This window comes from Toxotes jaculatrix, chromosome 7 (assembly GCF_017976425.1).
Source record: "Toxotes jaculatrix isolate fToxJac2 chromosome 7, fToxJac2.pri, whole genome shotgun sequence".
NCBI classification, from domain to species: Eukaryota; Metazoa; Chordata; class Actinopteri; family Toxotidae; genus Toxotes; species Toxotes jaculatrix.
Genome location: NC_054400.1, coordinates 15,243,859 through 15,264,711, shown reverse-complemented (window position 1 = coordinate 15,264,711; position 20,853 = coordinate 15,243,859). Strand labels below are relative to the sequence as shown.

Genomic DNA, 20,853 nt, shown 5'->3' with positions numbered 1-20,853 from the left:
ACAGCGTCCCCATCGAATTACAATGCTCAAATCCTATTGGACGAGGCCGCATTGGGGGCGGGGACAGGAAGCCATAAGCACGCCACACACACACGCACTTTTTTTTTTAAACTCCACTTATGAGGACACTGCATTGTTTCATTTCATTTCCTGATAGGCCAGTCCTAGCTTCAGCTCTGAATGTTATGATGGCTAGCACGGACCATGGTAGTTCTCATCATAATCTTAACAACATGTATTGACACTAGAATATTTGATATGATCAATACCAAGCACACACACACAAACACACACACATTTAAAAACACAATGGTTGGACTAAACACATGTACACAATGACACAAGGATATGTTTCAGTTAACACACAAAGGCGCTTTTATTGTCTGTTGGTGAGGAACCCATTTACAGAGCATATGTGTGTTACGTTGGAATGGATCGTTGGAATGGATCTCTCTCTCTCTCTCTCTCTCTCTCTCTCTCTCTCACACACACACACACACACACACACACACACACATACACACACACACAAAGACAACACAATATTCATGGTGCACACATGGCCCCTCACACACACAGTGCCACTGCTCAGCTGCCAGTTGTGCTAATTACATTTTTGTCCTAACAAATTAGTCCCCTGAAAATTCACAAAATGCTTTTTTTGTATACAAAACTATCAACTCTCCAGTGATGTCAAGCACATTACAGTTTCCAAATAAAAACACATACAAATTCAAAAACACCTTCAGATTTCCCCTCTGTGGTATGTATCAACCACCACCTCTCTATCTGCTGCCGTTCACTTCATTTGCTCCTTCAGCCAGTTTCTCAGAGTCTCTAGGTTCCTCTGAATCCAGCTAACATTTTTCTGCACGTTGTCTAAGGCAACCTGAGTGGCTCTCAGCTGAGATGCCTGTTCTTTGATGGACTCAAAGAACAACTGCACCTGCGGGTCAAACACACATACATTAACACAAATGCAAACAAGGACACAACTGAAAAGTGACATGCTTAGGTTTTTGTAGATATGTCTTTTTAGGTCAGTACCAAAACATTTTACAATTCTAAACAATTACAATAAGTGTTTTTTTTACTACAAACAAACACAAACAGGCTAGAAAGGTTAGGCTTCTCAGACACTGCTATTTTAAAGTATTTTTTTTTCCAACTACAATATTTCGATTTTACCACTGACTTAATATTATGTGAAGGAATAACGGTTAAAACACACAAATCAACTTCTGGGAAATACTGCCAATAAAAACAGTATTTCTAATATTGCTAATATAACATTGTGGAATAAAGATTAGTTTAAGATTTAAGAGTGTATTTACTTCATTGAGTTCCTCTGGAGAAGAAAACTGGCCTGTGGTACCAATGATGATGTTTCTAATACAAAATGAGCCCAACTGGAACCTGCAGGTCAGAAAGACAACAGAGGGGACAGTCACAAACAACATGATGCGGTCTAATCAGATCCTTATCAAATCAAAAATCAATGCTCCATTTCTTATTGGACAGCACGGAAGCCACTAAAAAGGCAATTTTCATTGGTTTACACATAGTATTTACATGAAACCCACAAGACCAGCTTGAGGAGTGAAAAAAATTGTACTTAGATGTTACTGTGTTAGACTGGTCCTGCAGTTTCATTGACAGTGTCTCCAATATGTTATACTAGCCTTTCAACCAGTGTGTCCCAGTTCTTTTTGACAAAGTTCCAGGCAAGCACATGTCCCCGTGGGTTCCTGGCCACCATCTGGATGAGATGAGACAGGTCCTGTGATCGAATCACCTTTCCTTCCAGACCCAGCTCGAGCAGTCTGCAACACAAACACACACATGCACAATTGCTGCTGACTAAAATACTACATTTCTGCATTTATGACACATTATCTGTCACTTGAATAGCCTTTACTTGAAGTTATTTAAAATGTCTGTAATGCTTACCAAGAATATGTGCTGCTAGCAGTACTGTGATGCCATACCCCATATATGCCACAAGGTGGCAACATTACCTGTGTAGAAAAATATAGTGGGAAGATGATGTACCTTTCCAGTTTGCTGGTGTCTTTGGTGCAGGTCAAGGCAAACAGGATTTTGGTTTTTTGTGCTGCAGAGAGGGAGATGTTGTATGTATGCAAGAGCGAGGTCCAGCCATAGTCATCCTGAGCTCCAACTGAATACACGGTCTCTGCCACGTCAGTGGGTAAGCTAGAGTAAACACAAGCAGAGACGTGCGTATTAGGGACATGATGAAATGTCAAATTATATATGGTCCAGTGTAGCAAGGGGAAATACTGTTGTTCATGTAAATTATATCAGTGGTTGGTGACTGATAATGTAATTTAGACAGACTTGAGTGTTCCATTGGACTGAAGCCAGTCTTTGAAGGTCTGTTGTGCTTGCTCCAGACAGGGAGGGTAATCCAGGTGACAAGCCAGAGAGAGGACCTCTGACCTCAGCCGTCGCTCTGACACAGAGCCATTGTCACTCCATGTCTGCTGGTCGATGATGGCACGGAAAAATTGCAGGATGTACATCTGCACCAAGGTACACAGGGAAACGGCATCTCACATGAACTCAATTTCATGCTGACAATGACCTAAATATCATGCTGTCTGTGTTCTCCTTTCTTCTTACCCCCAGGCTGCGTGTTAGCTCAGGCTCATTCCTTTTCTCAATCATCCGGTAAAAGGCCTCCAGATAACCCAATCCTTGGAGGAGAGGCACTGTGTGTGTTTCCAATCGCAGATAACCAAGCAGGTCTAAGGCTTTATTGATCGGCAGGTGACCTGCCCTTTAGACAAATACAAGAATATTTGACAGAATGGGTGCAATAATCAGAGCCGTTTTATTTATGTTTAACAACAGACACAAAGAAAAAAATGTCTCTCTTTCTCTTACACAGAACCACAAACACACACTTATACACTTACGTGACCAGTTGAAAAGAGTTGTGTATCAACTGAGTCCTGTCTTTGTAGCTCAGAGCAGTGTGGTTTTCCCTCAGCAGTTTGGTCATCTCATCCCAACCACCGTCATCATAGTGAACCACATAATAGCCAGTCATGTCAGTGTTTACCTTCACCCAGCTGACTTCCTCTCCAATGTGTATGCTGTCTAAATCGCACATAAATAGCAAAAGACATGAAAAGGCAAAGAAAAAGAGAGATATGTAAGATCTGTATTTAGCATTTTCTCTCTTCCCTCTTACCTGTGTGTGTTGTCATGAGGTGTCTGTGAATGGTGCTGGATGCATCTGTCTTGTACGTCAGGGGAATATGCCAAAGGAAACTATACAAGAGCAGAGAATATTGTTTAGACACAACCTAAACTTAGAACTTGAGAGTTACTTGAAATCAAAGTTTTGCTGACAATGGTTATGCAGCATGTGTATGCTCACCCCTTCTGCAGTGTGGCCCAGAGAGGGTCAGAGGGCAGAACTGTCCTCAGAAACCTGTCCTGCCTGAGCAGCAGACGAGACCCCTTCCTTGTTACAGTCACCAGAGGAATACCTTTCTGCAGAGTCCAAGTGTTCATCATGGCTGTCAGATCCAGATGTTCCCCTGCAAACAGGTACTGTAGGAGACAGCTCGAGATCAACACGTGCGATCATAATCATGTAAACGGCGTGACGTTCATAAGAGGCAACCCATGAGGAGAGGTCAGAGAGTTTATGTTTGAATGTTTACTCACTGCATTCTTGGCGGCCTGGCTGCTGCTGTAACAGTGCTTTCCTGAGACGAAGTCCTCCTCTGAGCACGTCTGAAAAACAACATAAAGCTGAACATTTTCAACATCAATTTCTGTTAAAATGCATGACAGTTTTTTGAATTGTTTAGTCCCTTTAATACAAATCACCTCTACTTTGCTTTACCACTGATCTTAGTACACTACAGCGTTTTAGATTTTGAATGTCAATTTTCTATGTTTGTGGATTTAATTCCAATACAGTTTGGTACAGTAAGAACTTTAAACTTAGACATTAAACTTATTTCAGATTGGTAATCCATCATAGTGAGCACCATGTCTGCTTTTATTTTCATAAGTATTTTGTTATCAGTGCCTGGCAAGGCAGTGCATTTTTGTTACTTTCAATTAATCTGCACTTACAACTGCTTTACCAGGCACAGATAACTTAACTTCGACAGAAATAAGAATATACATAATGTTTACTTTGATTAATTACCCACTTTAAGCAACTTTAAAGTCTCCGCAAAGTGATTTTTGCAAAATAATGAAATGAATGAAAAACAACAACTGCCTGGAAGGACAGAAACCACAAATCAAAAATCTAAAACGTCTTTACAGAACAGAAAAACAGAAAAATATGAAATGTATGATTTCTGTAAATGGATTGGTCATGCTCTCTCCCTGTTTGTCTAATGCTAAGGTTGTAAAAAAAAAAAGGTGAGAGGATAATTTGTAAAACAAACAAAAAAAAACATCTCAAAAAATGCAAGCTGCATTCTGATCTATTAATGTATTTATATCCCCATAAAGAAAAAATGAAGTTGAGAGAAGATAACACAGCGTGTTGCACATTGAATGCAACTGGTGTTCATACATTGGCCAGACTATCCCACAGGTCCTGGTTCTGGGCATTTTTGTAGCTGTATTTGCGGAGGTATCGCACTATCCCACTCTGAAACACATCATCTGTCAGGAAGTGTCGTAGCATGTGCAGGACACATGCTCCCTGATGAGAGAGAGAGAAAGAAAGGATGAATTTAATCAACAAGCCACTGCAGGTTAATGTTATATGTTGGTTTCAAATCAGCTTGTAAATGTATGAGAATGAACGCATACTTTGTCATAGGAGACTGTGTCAAACATCTCTTTGATCTGAGTGGGGTTCTCTGCTGGACTGGATATTGGGCGGGAGGAGTTCAGCGAATCATGACCAACTGCTGCAAAGCAGGTGTGCAGTAGATATTCCTCCTGCAAGATTGTGCACAGAACATCATTATCAGACCTCTGTCTAATGCTTAATTGTAATCTATTAATCAGATACACATACACATACCACTTTGAGGTCAGGGTAGGTGGCCTCCACTGAAATATACTCCATGTATCTGGCAAATCCTTCATTCAGCCAGATATCGTTCCACCACTCCATGGTCACCAAGTTGCCAAACCACTGCAGGCAAGATTTGGACTTTTACTATTCTGCATTGACTGTTTATGTAATGAAGTGATTCATGAGCATCTGAACTACTGTAGATAAACAAACACTTAATCCTGTATGCACTGTCACCTACACCCTCACCTGATGGGCGAGCTCATGGCCGATTACCATAGTGACCCAGAGTTCATCCGAAACAGAGGATGTGAGGGGATCAAAGAGAAGGCTGGTCTCTCTGTAGGTGGTCAGACCCCAGTTCTCCATCGCACCGGACTGGAAGTCTGGGATGGCTATCAGATCTGAGAGAGGGAAAACAAATGTCAGGTAACAGAAAGTGACAGAATAAATGGGCAAAAAAAAAAACTTACCTTGTTTGGGTAGAGGATAGCGGATGTTGAAGTACTCCTCATAGAAGTCCAGCATTTTGACAGCAACCTCCAGTGCATAGTGGGTCTGAAGCCACTTTTCAGGGGCGGCATAGATAGACACCTATGGACACACAGCAATGTATGAAACAACAAAACTAATGCAAGAAAGTAACATTTTAAGCAAGAAATTAAGAAAATCAGACTTTACTTTGGAGGGCATACCTGCACTCCAGAGGATGTTGTTGCAGTGACAGACTTGAAATCACAGATGACAAATGCTACGAGGTATGTGCTCATCTTTACGCTCGCAGCAAACCGGTCCTCAAGCAGGTTATCGCTCACTTCAACTGTCTTGACCTGAAATACACAAATATTTCATTGTAACCTTTTTTCCCCACATACATTTTAACGTGTGTTAGTTCATGTCGGAAATATTACATATGTAAAACTCACCACAGGCATGTTGGAGAGAGAAATGTACTCTGGGCTCCTCCTGATCCGAACAGAGAAATTTGCTTTGAAGATTGGTTCATCGAAGCAAGGGAATGCCATCCGAGCACTCGTGGGCTCAAAGTGAGTTGAGGCTAAGATTCTGAAAGACAGACATCAGCAGATGTTTTTGTGTTGTATTGTAACTGTAACCTGCAACACCTGTATGTGTAGGATGTATAAACCTGCTGCAAAAGAACCTATTAGTTCTTACCTGGTCTCTCCTGCACTGGTTCTGTAGGTGCTTTTATAGAAGCCATAGAGGCCTTCTGCTAGTTCTGCCCCAAACTCAATATACAGAAAGTACTTCTGCCCACTGCTGAGCACTCTGGGAGAGAAAATGCCAATCTGCTCATGGGAGGGGTTATGAAGAACTGGAAGAACCTATAAAAAGAAAATCAGGAATTTCTCATTTCTCATCATTAAATGCCAAGTGAATAAGATATGGAGAGAAGCTGGGTATCAAGGATAAATAATCTGTAGCTCTGCATTTACAGCTACCTGGTCAGACAGATGAGCAAAGTTTTGGTTCAGTATGGTGGCTTTGAAGATCTGCAGACCCTTGCTGTGTAATACAACCCAGTTTGTGTTGTTCTGGACATCAATCTGGATTTGCACTGAGCCGGTGAAATTGAGAGTTGTGATGTTGGGGTGCAGGAGGAGGCGGTAGTGAAGAGGAATGATGTACCTAAGATGAAGAAATATGTGCTGCTTTTTAAATCAGTGACTCAAAAGCAGAAGTCCACCAATTTTCTCGTCAATTTCCTGTGTGTGGGTGTAAAACAAAAGTAGAGTGAAGGGTACCTTGGCAGGCGAAGACGGCTCCACGGGAAGGACAGATTACCAGTACCCAAAGGAGATTGTTCTCCTGGAGGGCTTGACGCCTGTTGTGAACTCTGGGTGGGCTGACACCCAACCAGAGATACATGAAATAGAGACAGCACTAACAGCCTCACCAAGACCATTGTAGAAAAAATGTCAACCCCTGATTTAAAAAAAAAAAAGGCCAACCCTTGTGGCAGGCTGACAGCTAGTACTGAAGTCACTTGGTCACATCCCAAACACAGGGAGCAACTAAGAACCACCTGATGTGAGTGTTGGACACTGATGTGGCTGGAGAAAAAACGTCAGGCAGGTTCTCAGGACTTCTTCTTAAACCTGAAAGACATTAGTTGAGGATTAAGGACACATCAACTCCTGTAAAGACACAGTATTCACTCAGACAACGCCGTTATTCTTTCCTCAGTCTAGTAGAGGTCTGAAAATGCTTGCTTCCCGTTTTGTCTTATGGCCGCAAAGGTCACTATTTTCACTGTAAAACTTCTGCAAAAATTAATGGAAGAATAAGACTGAATTACTGCTAACTTTTACCTCACTTTTCTCGATCTTTCTCTCGTTGATTGGCCTTTGCTCATACAGGATCACAGGTTGTTAGTGTTTCACTATATTCTAGCTTTGGGAAGACAGGTTTACATGCTTACAGGAAGTGGAGCCGTGGTGGAAAGAGTGCTCAGTGGATTCTTGCAAACTGAGATTTGTTAAAGTGATAGGCCACAACACATCTCGGTCTTCACTGCTGCCTGTTTGAGTCTCCTTCAGGAGTGACAAACAAACCACATGATTTTCCATGCGGACAAAACGAGGTGAGGACACAGCTAAAACTGTGAGGTGACAACAGCTGCAGTGAGCAGTACTGCAGTTCAAATCAGGCCGCGTATGCAGTAGCTCTGCTGCACCATCCTGAAAACATGAAGCTATCGGTTACAACAAACTGTGAGAGCAGAAATGTAATTAACTAGCATTAATAGGTTACAGTTAGGAAAATAATGCTTGTTTTGCGATTGCTTCAGAAGCCATGTTTTATAGAAAAGTCAGAGAGCTTTACCTCAGTCATTTTAGCCTCATCATTCTTCCTTCATGTCCCTGCTGTTAAGTTTCACTTTCTGTTTTCAGCTCCCTCCCACTGCTGAGGTAAAAAACCGCCAATGTGTGTGTGGATTTGTGTGTGTGTGTGTGTGTGAGAGAGAGAGAGAGAGAGAGAGAGAGAGAGAGAGAGAGAAAGATAATGTGGACAATGTAGCTTCATATTTAATCTTTGTTAAATAATGTTTAAGTGATTTCTTTTACAGCTGGAGGATACAGATACTAAAGTTGGTTCACTATAACTAGAATAGTTACAATAAAAATGTTATTCTCTGCTGAGGTGATCAGGTGGTTAATATCAAATTTACACTGGAACAAATGTAGAACATCACACACTGAAAAAACAGCCGTCCTCACAACACTTTGCGTGTGTGTATGTGTTTGTGTGTGCAGGTGTACCCTACAAGAGTGTTGTCTAATGTTCTGGGTGCGTTGATATGATCAGTTTCTCACCTCAGATCTAACAGCCATAAGCAGGTGTGTCTCCAGTTGTTCAAACTGACTCTTCACTGACTTTCTTGTGTCCACATTAACGTCCTGTCCTCTGTTTTCTCCTTTCTTCATAAAGCAGATAGAGCTTCACATGTGTAAGAGCTCACACTCTCTCTGCCTCTCTCTCTTTCTCTCTCTCTGCGTGTGTGTGTTTCAGTTTGCGTGTGTGTTGGGATGGGGGGGTAGAGCGGGGGATACCATTGTTAGTATAAGGTCACAACAATGAGACATGTCGATCCCCCACAATGCAATGCTCCTGGCAAATCCAAACGGCATGCCCCCATTTCACACACACTCACATACACTAGGCGCACAAACACACACACACACTCACACACATAGACAGGGTAGTTATTATAGAAGCCACTTTGACTAAAGCAGACATGACTGAGCCATCCAGGGGTCTATTTTACCTTCCTATCATCTATTTATGGACAGGTGAGAGCCTTTCATCTATAACACATGATCCTGGTTTATGTTTTAACTCAGGAAGCAAATAAGTTCTCCAGTAAAAACCTTATGATTCCAAAATGTATAAGAGAATTTTAAAGTTTCTGTTTATAGCATAACCACCATATGTAACTTTATTTAGTGACCAAGAGAAGGTTGTTGAAAGACAGTGGCAGAACTGCATGTTTATGTCATTTTTTTAGTCCTAACATTGTATTTGCCTTTCTGCTATCCTTCTACGTCCACCTGGGTCAGGAGGGGTAGAGGGTGATGTCCTTGCATCTCTGGCCCCTCCAGTCCACCTGTCAGGGGAAAGGCTTGGATGGACCCTGCTGGTTTGTATGGTGAGTGACTTCAGGAGGGGGCACCTGGAGGTCAGCTGGAGGTCACCATCAGATGCCCACATGTCTACTACAGCAAACAGCATTGCTTTAAACAGGAAGCATCGTGGTCACAGCGCTGTGGCGGTTATCACGGTGGTGACCAGTGACTGGCCATCGTACAGTTGCTCTGTGAGTCACAGGCGACACCCGAAGGTCATCAGGAGACACCACACCACTTCTTCAGGTAGGACTGAAAAGTAGATCACATGAGCACATCAGAGTCTCATTGTTTCACCAAGCCTTTAACACATTTTTATAATTTCAGACGTTCAAGATAAGATTTGCCATGAGGATAAAGAGATAGAAGGTATATTTCAATTGTTTCCAAACTATTCCCTGTGACTCATACTACACAGATGTTGTTCCTTATGTTGGTCTGCGTGGTTTGATTTCCAGACATTGTTGTGTGGACTAACTCAGTGGTTGTACTGGCTATGAGGCTGCTTCTCTTGAAGATCATCATTTTCAACACTCTGATGACCATTTATGCTGTTATTAAGTGGTAAGAGTCCATGTGCTTTAACTGGAGCAAAACAAGATCAGAATAGCATTACCCACAGACACTAAAAGTGACTAACTGAATTTCACTTTTTTTTAAAGACTTAAGACTTAACAGTATATTTGACTTTTCAGATGTCTGGAAATGGACAGCTTCTGATCCGCTATGTCACCTTGAAAAGAAAAACTAACCAAGAGTGGGGAACTTTTTCTTGTCTGAACTCTACACAGAGAGGATTTCTGCACTGGAAGATGATAAGTATGCTCCTGTGGTCTTGGAGCATTTTGGAAAGCCTCCTGGATTAAATGGGAAATTAACCACCATCAGGATCATGAAGGAAGGAGCTCTCAAATGCTACGAATCTTTTGTCGCGCCATTTTCAGCCCTTCCACACTGGCATCCCAGGTGTTGCTGGCTGTGGCAGTTGAAAGCAGATTGTGTTTGCGGGGCCAAACCTGGTATCTGTTTAAAACCTAACCTCAGACAGATGGGTTAGTGCACATACTGTACATATATGTGTGTGTGTGTGTGCCTTTGTGAGAAAACGTGTAGAGTCCCAGTAATCTTTAATTCTGAATTCCTTGAATTACTAAAACGTTTGCAAAGAAAACTTGGCTCAAGGGATTTGGAAGTTTACAAATAACTTTAAACTTTACATTTTTAGTATTCATGTTTTGTTTTTTATATTCTTGTAAATATAAAATGAATAAACAGGAAGTAAGCTTTGACCATTTTGACTTTATTGTTTTTTTAAATAAAACACTTGCACACAGTTTGTTTGAACTTTTTTTTTTGAGCGCCTTGAGTAACACACTGACATAGCAACAGAGCACCACTAGGTGGCAGTACAATCACATCTTGACATTTTTTTTAAATTATCCAACAGCAAGAATATGGAGCTTAAGTTCCTCTACAGGACACTACGTTCATAAATAAGTTAAGTATTTCAACACTGACCAGTCACTCTTCACCAAACTGACACTCACACATGATGTAAGAGATCACAATGCCAAAAAACTGAGATTAAGCTTATATGGCCAAACAAGTAGGGCGTAATTATACAGAATGTTACATATTGAAAAAGCTCATAGTTGTAGGGACTGACTTTTCTAGCAGGTATCAAATGGCATTAATTTCCCACAATGCTGAAATGTAAGTCCCAGCAGACTCTGCGGTGAAGTTTTCTCAGTGATTTGCAGTGTTCTGTTTACACTCCAGTACCTTACACGTATCGCATTAAGGAGCAGCTTGTCAATTCTGGAAGTAGGAGAAAAATAGTCTACAGTAGCAAGTTTAAAAACTGGGGAGAGGGAGACTGTGAGGAGGAGAAGGGTGCTGGTTTGGTGGTGAGTTATGTTTTCCTCTGTACATAAAAACCATACATCATCTGTCTTTGGCTCAAATGAAAACAGTAAAGAATACGCTGAGTAACAAACATGAGGCAGTATTGTCATAGCCTCTTGGCAAAAAGGTGGGAATACCTCTAATGTGATTCTCAGGTGAAATAAAAACACATTCAAGCATGTCACCAACTGGATTAAAAAAAAAAAACACTGACGTACCTACACTCACACAAATGGGGACTGAGGAAAAACAACAAGTTCTTACAGCAACAAAATAGTACTGATGGCATTTGCTGTGACAATATACATAATACATTCAACAGAACAACTCACATTGACTGACTTAAAATGAGGCACTGAGTCAAATCAGCTACTGGAAGAATGATGCATTTTAACAAAAATGGCAGCTCCTTGTAATCAACTGCCTTTTACTTTGAAAGGATCAAAAACCAAATTAAAGATGATCTCCAAAACTTGAGCCGCTGGAGATTTTGGTGAAGAACAGTAAATGGGAGGAAGAAACACTGATGTGGATTTGTTAAAAAATAATAATAAAATAAAAATAAAGTGCTTCTCTTAAAACAAACAGCCTCTGTCTGAGGTATGAAAGGAAAATCACATCAAATGGCACAAACAACCCCCCCGAACTCTACACTGTTACACTGTGCACTGAAGACAAAATGAACTATTTACAGTCTGGAGTTTTTATCCACACACTCAATGCACCCACACAGGAATGTTTGTGTCACTGTCATAGGTGTCCTATCCAAAGACACACTGCACACATCTCCTGTGTTTTGTTTTTTTTTTACCTCCAGAGAGCTGATTCTTCCAGGTGAGATGCAGTTAGTGTTACCAGCATCTCCTGTGCTCACTGGGAGGTCTTGATACCTCTTCTACAAAATCGTCAAGCTCCCAGTAACTGTCCAGCCTGCTGTTTCCTCTCTGCAAGAGAGAGGAATCAGCGCTCAGTATCAGTGCTCAGAGCTAAAAACTCTCTTTCTAGTGCACACACATACAGTACACAAGCCCACACGCATACAGGCACACACAAAGACTCCCACTCCCACTATTACATCAACGCCACACTCAGAGCACACAGCAGGAGCAGAGTGAGCCGTGTGATAGGTTGACAATCAGAGTGTAAGGTGGAGGTGGAAGAGCCACGGGGGTAGATCCTCCATCTATCCCGATGCGGGTGGAGACTCTCCATGTCCTTCTGTGCACTGTACGCTGCCACTGTGAAATTAGCATCCCCGGTGGTCAAGAGGTCAAACACGCAGGAGTGGAAATAAATGTCCTGGACCTCCAGCTTCTCCCTGCAGCGTTCCTTTGCCCCCTCCACGCCGAAAACCTGCGGGGTACCGTAGGAGTATGCTTGTGTCTGTGAGGAGTAGCTTGGCCGTCGTAGCTGCTGAAGCTGTAGGCCAAGGGCGGGTGGGGAGAGGGGCAGGGGAAGATGCCCTGCTTGGTCGATGCGCTCTCCGCTAGGGCAGCCATTCAGACACAGCTGCAGGTCCTGGGTGGCATCGTAGGCCTGAGCCAGCTCCTCTGGGATCCGCACTGCCAGGGTCAGGTAGCGGCCCAGCTGGCGTACGATTACAGTCACACCAATGTAGCCAGCATGCAGCTCCACATGGTGCCCCGGGGTGCGCTCAGAGATCCACAGAGCCCGGACCTTCCCGCCTGCGCCGTCCGCACCAGAAAAAGTGTGGATGGGGTCTCCACTGCTCACGGTGCCATCATCAAAGGCAGCAGGGAGATTGTCTGTGACGGCCTGGTAGACCCTCTGGTCTGTGCAACCCTCATAGGGCTTGAAGATGATGGTGATCTGTAGAGCAAGAGAGGGGGCGCATCAGATAAATTGTAGGGACATTTTAAGTCCAGAGTGTGTTCAGTGAATGACAAGCCAATTCATTAGATACAAGAGGAACACAACTTTCATCAAAGAGATGAATTGAGCTGGAGCCATAAGTTGATCAGCTGTAGTGCTGCAACATTTAGGCAATCAGCTGATTAGTTAGTTGAAACAAAATGACTCACGAATAATTTTGATAGTTGATTAATCGTTTCAGTTAGGATTTGCTGCTTGTCTTTGTCATGTATGATATATGTCATATATTTGGGATTTTGAATACTGATCAGGCACAGCATTTACAATGTTTTTTTTTTTTTTACATTAAATGATAATCAGGAAATTAATTGATAATAACAATATTTATAGTTCAATCCTTACTGATCAATCCTTTAAATAAATTTTGTTTCAATATTTTCTGGCATTATCTTGACTGAACCATTAATCAGTTAATCGGGGAAAGGAAACCAACAGATTAATTGGTAATTAAAATCATCATTGGTTATAGATCTAAGTGAAATGTCTCTCTCTCCACACATGCACACACACATTAACATTTACCTGTTACTCAGGTAAATGTTAATGTGTGTGTGCATTAACATTTACCTATTACTCAGGTTATTGACTCTCATCACACTGCATTTGAGAAATGACTAAATGACTTTTTAACAAGTAGTAATTTGACACAGCTATGCAAACATGCTGACACACACGCACACACACACACATACACATAAAAACACACAGGGCCCCACTGGTGAGTGGAAGCAGTGGTGGATACAGGGTGTGGTGTGAGCATTACGGTTAGCGCTAGCATCATAGTTCCGGTGAATGGCTGCTTTGTTCGCATGACAGCTGTGAGGAATGAGGCCTGGCAGGCCATTAAGCCTGGAGGGCTGTTAATGTGTGCGTATGTGAGTGAGTGTGTGTGTAAAAGAGTGTGTGTGTCCCTAATAATCATGACTAATAACTTGCCCCACCTCTGACACAAGGTCAAACCTTCAGCTCCACAGTGTAGCAACCCTACTATTTGCTTAATATGTGTGTGTGTGTGTGTTTTTGCCAATGTGTGTATGACTAAGTGTATACAGGGGTGTGTATGTGCTTTAATAATTAAAGCTATCGACTAAACTAGAGAGGGTAGATCATCAGGGGAAACATCAACATTGCTTCTTTAACACCACAAAGATCATCTTGTGTGGCTCGTCATCCATTTGGTAGAGTGTGTGTGTGTCATTTTTGTCATACAGGGATAAGGACATTTAACACACAGTGCTTTAAGCTGAGTGTAAAGAGTGCCACTTATGAGACGCGCACACACAAATGCTTGCAAACACACACATAAGTAAACAGTGGGTCCTTTCACACATCTCATTCCATGTTATTAGAGGTCACGCTATATGCAGCCATTAACCAAGTTAGGTTTCTAACACTGCTTCAGTCAAAAGAGACAGTCACAAGATCGGGGCTGTTTGCCTCACACCTGCGAGTCAGAGGTAGTGAAAGACACAGAGAACGAGACAGAGACAGAGAGAGAGAGAAAAGTAGAACAGCGAGAGCAAGGGAGTTTTCCAGGCTCACACTGATAAGATTTCTTTCTCTGAGAAACAGAAAAGCAACTTAGAGGTCATTACAGAAAATGTTTCTCTCTAACACACAAGCACGCACACAAACACACACACACACACAGAAATAAACTAAATTACACCAGCTGCTCTCACTTAGGAAACTCTTTCAGCCTTAATGACAGCAAATTAGGCCCCAAAAAGCCCACTTCTCTCTGCTTCCCCCTTTGCAGCAGTTCTCTTCTCACCTTATTGGTTGCTGTGGCACTGGAGCCGGGTACCACGGGAACATTAGTGACCTGCACTGACAGATAGTCATTATCGATGAGAGGCCACGCCCCCTCCACCTTACAAGTCTGGAAGCTGTCCTTAAATGTCCTCAGGTGTGGGTCCCCGAACAGTCCGCAGAATAGGTACCCAGGCCGAGAGTGGCTGTGGCCATGACCGTGGGCGTGGGAGTGCGTGTGAGCATGCACGTGGGAGTGTGCGTGGGCGTGCTGGGTGCGACTGTGGTAGCTGCAGGGCTCGGGATGGACCTCAGGGTGCGTGGAAGAAGTGGGCCCATCTCTGGAGCAATTCCTCTGGCTCATGAGGTCTGAGATGCCCAGCACAGCCGAGTGGAAGACCAGGTTCCCCCGGCAGGACTTGGCTGTCCTTTGGGTGCAGGCTGAGTATGCACGTAAAGCTTTGCAAAATTCGGTGTGAAAGCCATCCACGGCCGATGTCAGGTGGGACGTAAGGGAGACGAAGTCGGTGGTGCACTTCTGGATACGACACTGAGGGGTGGCCACTTGGCACTGACCTGGAGAGGAAACACAGATAGTCAGAAATACTGCAAGAGAGTAATAAAGCTGACTGATACATACATGCTTCTTAATTTAGGCATGAACAAGACTGAGAGCTGGATCTCACTTGAAATGGAAAGTTGATGTTCTCACAGAAGACACCTAAGGTTACAGTGTGAAGAAGGCTTTGATCTTAAACACACAATACTACCAACCTGTTACGATCCAGCCTAATAAAACTGGAAAAAGAACTGTCCGCTGGTTCAAAGTCTTGTTCAATCAGCACTGCCGCTCTGTGAGTGTAATAAACCTTAAGTGTAATAAACCAAAGAGCAGCCAGAGAGAAAAGATAAAGAACGTTTTTCCACAAGGAAAGAGATAATGCTGCTCATACAGCCAAGGAGCAAGGGAAAACACATGAGGTATAGTAGATAGAGATAACTAGACAATACAGGGTGTGCTTTACATGCAGACATACTACCATGATACTTGTAAATCTCTGTTTTGTTGACACTTTTTTTTATTCAATTCTGTGGTAATTTTTAAGGCAGTTGTGTTTGTGGTCCCCTACAAAAGTCAGAATTTTTCTTTATATACAACAAATGTGTCTTGAATGTGACTTTAAGTTATGTTTTTTTATTGTCTTTTTGATGTTTAAAGCTAAAACCATAATCGCCAGAGCAGGCTGAAGAACGGAAATGCATCTGAAAGACTGATTATACTGTTCTCGTATGTCCATCCAGAACAAATTTCTTGGTCTGAAATTGTCCCTGATGTTTTATCTATTGCTGCATTTCTGAATGTAACGAGGGTCAAAGCAGCCTTTTATATCATAGATCATCAGAGAGAGAGAGAGAGAGAGAGAGAGAGAGAGAGAGAGAGAGAGAGAGAGAGAGAGAGAGAGAGAGAGAGGGAGTTAGAGCGAGAGAGAGATTAGAGACCAGACCTAATGCATCAGTCACAGCGTGCTGCTATTAGATTAGGCCTGAGAGAGAGGCTCTGCAGTGTATGGGCAGCTGCACACGCACACACACACACACACAAATAGCTATCTTAGAAAGAATGCTGGTCGTGCTTCCGTTAAACACACACAGTCTGTGATCTTCAGATGGTGGTATGATCTCCCAATGGTCAAGCAAAAGCAGAAAGTCCATGGTTTTTACTGAAATCAACAGATTCACTTCACGTCACACAGTCAATTAACAACCGTAAGTTACCACTGATGCATAAACACACACAAGCAAACAGCACATTCCAGCTCTTCTTTGCACACTTATTTGATTTGGGGGCATGAAGGAGTTGGACGCCACCATCTGGGGGCAGTAGTGCTCTGAGTTTTAGAAATCAGGGTGTAGGTACGGACCCCCACTCACACCATGCTTCAGAATCTCTCTCCAGCTTGTTAAATACTGACACCACAGCCCACAGACACACACACACATGCACAGGCTGCCTTCCATGCCAACCGCCACTGTACAGACGGTTTGAGTACTGAGGACACATTGTGTCTTTGACTGGCGCACCAACAGCCTCCTTCTTTCCCTCCTATCTGCCCTGCAGTACTGAAATACCGCTTCCAATCTAATCAGAGTGGGTTTATTCTCTTTCAGAGGGTATTGGAATCATGAGCTGCTCTGAAAATACACAAAAGCACTCATTCAATGACATTTTTCCCAGCAGGGTGACGTAGCAAAAAGGGAGTTGACCCTGTAACTGAAGGACTTGGGTTCAAACCGCTGACTTATACAAAGGTTAAAACGTCTCTGATTACAAGCATCTGCTGAAGTTGTACACCAGCTCCCATCGTGCTGCTCCACTGCTCACCCTGCATTCTGTCCATTTTACGTAAGAAATTTGTGGTAAATGGAGCCAGGGTGATGAATACTGACTCGACTTGAAAATATTTTTGAGAATAAAGAACTCCTCGTGTGAGAGTCATTCAGCGCATCCAGAGTCTGATTTGTTTCACCTCCTTGGGGTAAGTACCTAATATAGACACAATAAACCAGCCAGCAAGGCCCACACCACTCCTCCCATGCCCTACCACATCATCAGCCTCTCTTCTTCGCTCCATCCCCCTCTCCCAACTGACTTCATCATCCCAAAGGTCTCATCTCTACTTTTCTCTCAAGCCTTGTCTGTCCAGATCAGATTTTTTTCCCCAGCTTGAATCATTTACCTCCATCAGCACTACTCTGTTTTCAGCCTTCAGCTCTCTCAGCTCGATTCCCCGGCCGGTCTCTTCACACACACACACACACACACACACACACACACACACACACACACACACACACACCCCGCCCGCCCGGGGTCATCTCTCAGCTTCTCTTCCCTGCATCCTTAGGCACCTTTTCTACCATCAGACAGAGGTCAAAAGATCCACCAGCTGAATCTCCCAGGTTTAGCAATTTCTTTGTCTCCCTATCCAACTGCCTCCAACTTCTCTGATCTCCGGAGATCAGAAAAAGATCTACTGGGATCATCTCTCAACCGATGGAATGGCTTGTGAAGTGCTTATTGATCACCATGTTGTGTGCACTCTCTCACACACTGAGCTCAAATCACACAAACAGCCCTCCAAGCTTAGAGATACAAAGCTTTACAGAAGCTCAGTACAGTGCGCACTCTTTTTCTCTCTCGCCTAGACACTGCTGCGAACAATAGTCAACAATTCAGACATTCCTGCCTTCCAGTCTAAACAGACACGTGGGGCTGACAGCTGGAGCGACAATGAAATATGTGCAAACACCCTGAAATCTACAAATTTTAACAAATAAAACATTCTGTTTAGCTAAACAGACTAAACAATACACATTCTTTCCAGGTTACGCACATGTAACAGAAAGTGCCAAGAGGGTCTTTAATGTGAAGTGGGTCTCTCTGTTCCCACCACGCAGCGTGCAGAGGCGGTTTTGTCCCGCTGCCTGAGCCGTGTTAAACTAATTACTGGAGGTGTGACTGCTCAACAGACAGCCGCCACAAGAGCCAACCCCCTGCACACACAGCAACACACACACTCGGCCACAAAACAAACAAAAAAAAAAGCTTTCTGGAAAGAGGACATTGTACTGCTTTTTGCACCAAAGGAGAAATGCATCTGTACCTTCACTAAACTTAACCAAATGAATTTCAAACCAACAAGCAATGTGGTAAATAAGGAGTTGGTGAATTGTGACCTCTGTATAGCCACAAAAAAAAAGGAGTCACATTATATGTCCACTGTTTCTGCTTTTGGTGACTGTCAGAAGACAAACAACCATGAATACAAAGACATTGCTGTTCAGAAAAGCATTTAGTTTATGCTTTTTCCTATTAAAGAGTCCACCTAACTTTAATCACCTTGGTACTATTTCTTATGATGCATTTTATTAATTTGCATCATGCAACTAAACATAAACTGTATTTCACAATAGGTTTAGCCAGATTTACACACAGTACACAGTACAGCCCCTATCCAAACTTTTTGTGATCACATTAACTGACAAATTTTGATTTCTGTTTCAATATTGCTCTGAATAAAGCTGTAATTCTTTATATATGGATATAAGGAGAGGTAGTCACACTCTCTTCCCTTTTCTTCCCCTCCTCCATGAGCCATTAAGCGGCAGACAGGAGAATGACGGCCCAGGAGAGAGGAGGAGAAACTCGATCCGTGCTCAGACTGCTGCACTGCCGCTGGAGAGAGAGCCATTGTCAGACAGCACTGGGCCTAACACGGATCGGCAACACAATAATCGCAAACGGTTAATAACTAATAAAATATCTCTGATAACTTCTAAATGCAACAGAATTAAAAGACATGTTGTTGCTGGGGGTGTAGCTGGTGCGGCGGATCACCAGTTAGTACTAAACTGGAAAACAAAGTGCGTAAAAATCACAGATTAGTGGCTATTATGACCCAGAGCATGTAGTTGTTGCAGGGATGAAGTGTAGTTAGTTACCTATGTGAGCACCGCAGCAGAGAGCGATGATCAGCAGCAGTAGTGGCCGGAAGCGGCGCACCAGAGACGGGGAGGCGAGGCGCTCAGCCCCGCGGCCACAGCATCCGGCTCTCCCCATCCCCGTCCATGCAGGGCCAGGAGGGGAGAGTGGACAGACCTCCAAAGGGCGAGGAGGGGTGGTGTCCAGGCCTTCTGACTTCTTCTCCTTCTTCTTCTGCCTCTTCTTCCTCACTCTTCTCTCCTTCCTCTCCTCCTCGGGTGCGCAGGGGCATTAAAACACAGCTGCTCCGCGGAATGCAGGGCGGAGGGAGGCGGGGGGCGGTTGGTGGAAAGGCAAAGAGAGGAGGAAAACAAAGTGCAACCAGAAGTCACTCCGACGACACTTTTACTTTTTCCCCCGGACAAATCCACACCCCACGTGATTTAATTGCGCTCACACCGCAGTCGGACTTTCGCCTTGATTGTGATCACTCGGTGCTCTCCTCTCTCGTCCCAAACACGCACAGTCACATCTCTCCCTCTTTCTCTCTCTCTGCCTCACCAGGCCGGGGTTTCTCCTCCACTCCTCCCCTTTCACTTTCTTCTCCTCCTCCTCTGCCCCACCAACAAATCAATAGAGAATCAACCAAACCCTGTTGGCGGAAAACCCGCCTACCAAGACTCACAGAGAGAGAGAGAGAGAGAGAGAGAGAGAGAGAGAGAGAGAGAGAGAGAGAGAGAGAGAGCGCACTCTGCAGAATAATGAAGAGGCCGGAGATAAAAGTTGTAAAACGTTGGTAAGATGCCATTAAATCACTGTGTACAAAGAAGAGAATAATGGGTTTCCGATGTAGTGCTGCCAAGGTATTTTATGCGGCAGAGTGAAAGCTGGTCAAGACAAACCAGAGCTCATAGGAATTCTCCATTTCTTAATGTGTGTTCGTTTTTTGTTTTTTTTTTATTTTTGTATTTTCTTTCTTGCAGTAGTGTACAAAAACAACTGAAGTTAGTGTTTTAAGTTTACGTGTAAAAACTTTATTTTCATAGTTTTTTTTTATGTTTTTTTTATGAAATATGAATCTTATTATTTCAGGGATCTTTATATTATCACATCAATAACTAAAATATAAGCATTGTTAAAACCAAAATAATTCCCAAAATCTGAGGCGTTTTTCTCCACTTGCTGCTCTTTATGCTCCTCATAGTTTTGAATGTAGGATGATCCCAGGCTTTTCTCACTGCTGGTGATATTAATCAGCTGCTTCAAGCCTTTGATGTATTTGATCCTCTGAACATGAGAGCTGGATATTTTGTGGGAGAAATGATATTAGTTGGTGAGCATTCACTGTCAAATGGCTAACTCCTTGTTTGATTTCTTGTTTTAGGTTTTCTGATGAAACCCTCCAGGAATGGAATACCACGCTTCTAACTTTATTCCAAATTATGTTGATAATTATGTTGCAGTTGGAGGGAGTTGTGCACAAACTTTCCTCTGTGGATTTCTTCAGATAAGTTTGTATCTCTGCTTACTTCATTGGCAAAAAGCTCAGAATAGATCACAGAAACAGAGCAGAACGCGGAGTGAAGGGAGCACCTCCGTGACACAAAGCTCTCCAGACATGACAACACACAGAGACACCAAAACAGTTC

The 20,853-nt window shown here is 43.0% G+C and overlaps 2 protein-coding genes across 2 annotated transcripts; both read right to left on the bottom strand.

Moving 5' to 3' along the window:
• Nucleotides 1–351: 351 nt before the first annotated feature.
• Nucleotides 352–7,951, bottom strand: erap2 (endoplasmic reticulum aminopeptidase 2). The gene is made up of 21 exons (XM_041041404.1): nucleotides 7,871–7,951; nucleotides 6,790–7,143; nucleotides 6,487–6,673; nucleotides 6,200–6,369; nucleotides 5,950–6,088; nucleotides 5,719–5,853; nucleotides 5,497–5,617; nucleotides 5,273–5,427; nucleotides 5,030–5,143; nucleotides 4,813–4,944; nucleotides 4,571–4,702; nucleotides 3,700–3,768; nucleotides 3,407–3,582; nucleotides 3,218–3,297; nucleotides 2,940–3,123; nucleotides 2,644–2,800; nucleotides 2,359–2,543; nucleotides 2,053–2,214; nucleotides 1,683–1,823; nucleotides 1,335–1,416; nucleotides 352–946 (listed from the first exon to the last, which is right to left on the bottom strand). The coding sequence occupies exons 2-21, from the start codon at nucleotides 6,948–6,950 to the stop codon at nucleotides 800–802; spliced, it is 2,829 nt and encodes a 942-aa protein (XP_040897338.1). The 5' UTR covers nucleotides 6,951–7,143; nucleotides 7,871–7,951; the 3' UTR covers nucleotides 352–799.
• A 2,549-nt stretch (nucleotides 7,952–10,500) lies between these two features.
• rgmb (repulsive guidance molecule BMP co-receptor b) lies at nucleotides 10,501–19,745 on the bottom strand. The gene is made up of 3 exons (XM_041043318.1): nucleotides 19,225–19,745; nucleotides 14,744–15,297; nucleotides 10,501–12,906 (listed from the first exon to the last, which is right to left on the bottom strand). Exons 1-3 carry the CDS (start codon nucleotides 19,340–19,342, stop codon nucleotides 12,148–12,150), a joined length of 1,431 nt encoding a protein of 476 aa, XP_040899252.1. The 5' UTR covers nucleotides 19,343–19,745; the 3' UTR covers nucleotides 10,501–12,147.
• Between the last annotated feature and the right edge of the window lie 1,108 nt (nucleotides 19,746–20,853).

Coding starts and splice junctions, on each gene's coding strand:
- erap2 (XM_041041404.1), bottom strand. CDS start 6,950: ATGGTCTTGGTGAGGCTGTTAGTGCTGTCTCTATTTCATGTATCTCTG. Junction 3,769..4,570: donor TGTGGGATAGTCTGGCCAAT/GTATGAACACCA, acceptor GTTGTTTTTCAG/ACGTGCTCAGAGGAGGACTT. Junction 3,298..3,406: donor TGGGCCACACTGCAGAAGGG/GTGAGCATACAC, acceptor GCTCTTGTATAG/TTTCCTTTGGCATATTCCCC.
- rgmb (XM_041043318.1), bottom strand. CDS start 19,342: ATGGGGAGAGCCGGATGCTGTGGCCGCGGGGCTGAGCGCCTCGCCTCC. Junction 15,298..19,224: donor CTGCTGCGGTGCTCACATAG/GTAACTAACTAC, acceptor TTTCCTCTCCAG/GTCAGTGCCAAGTGGCCACC. Junction 12,907..14,743: donor GTGCCACAGCAACCAATAAG/GTGAGAAGAGAA, acceptor CTTGCTCTACAG/ATCACCATCATCTTCAAGCC.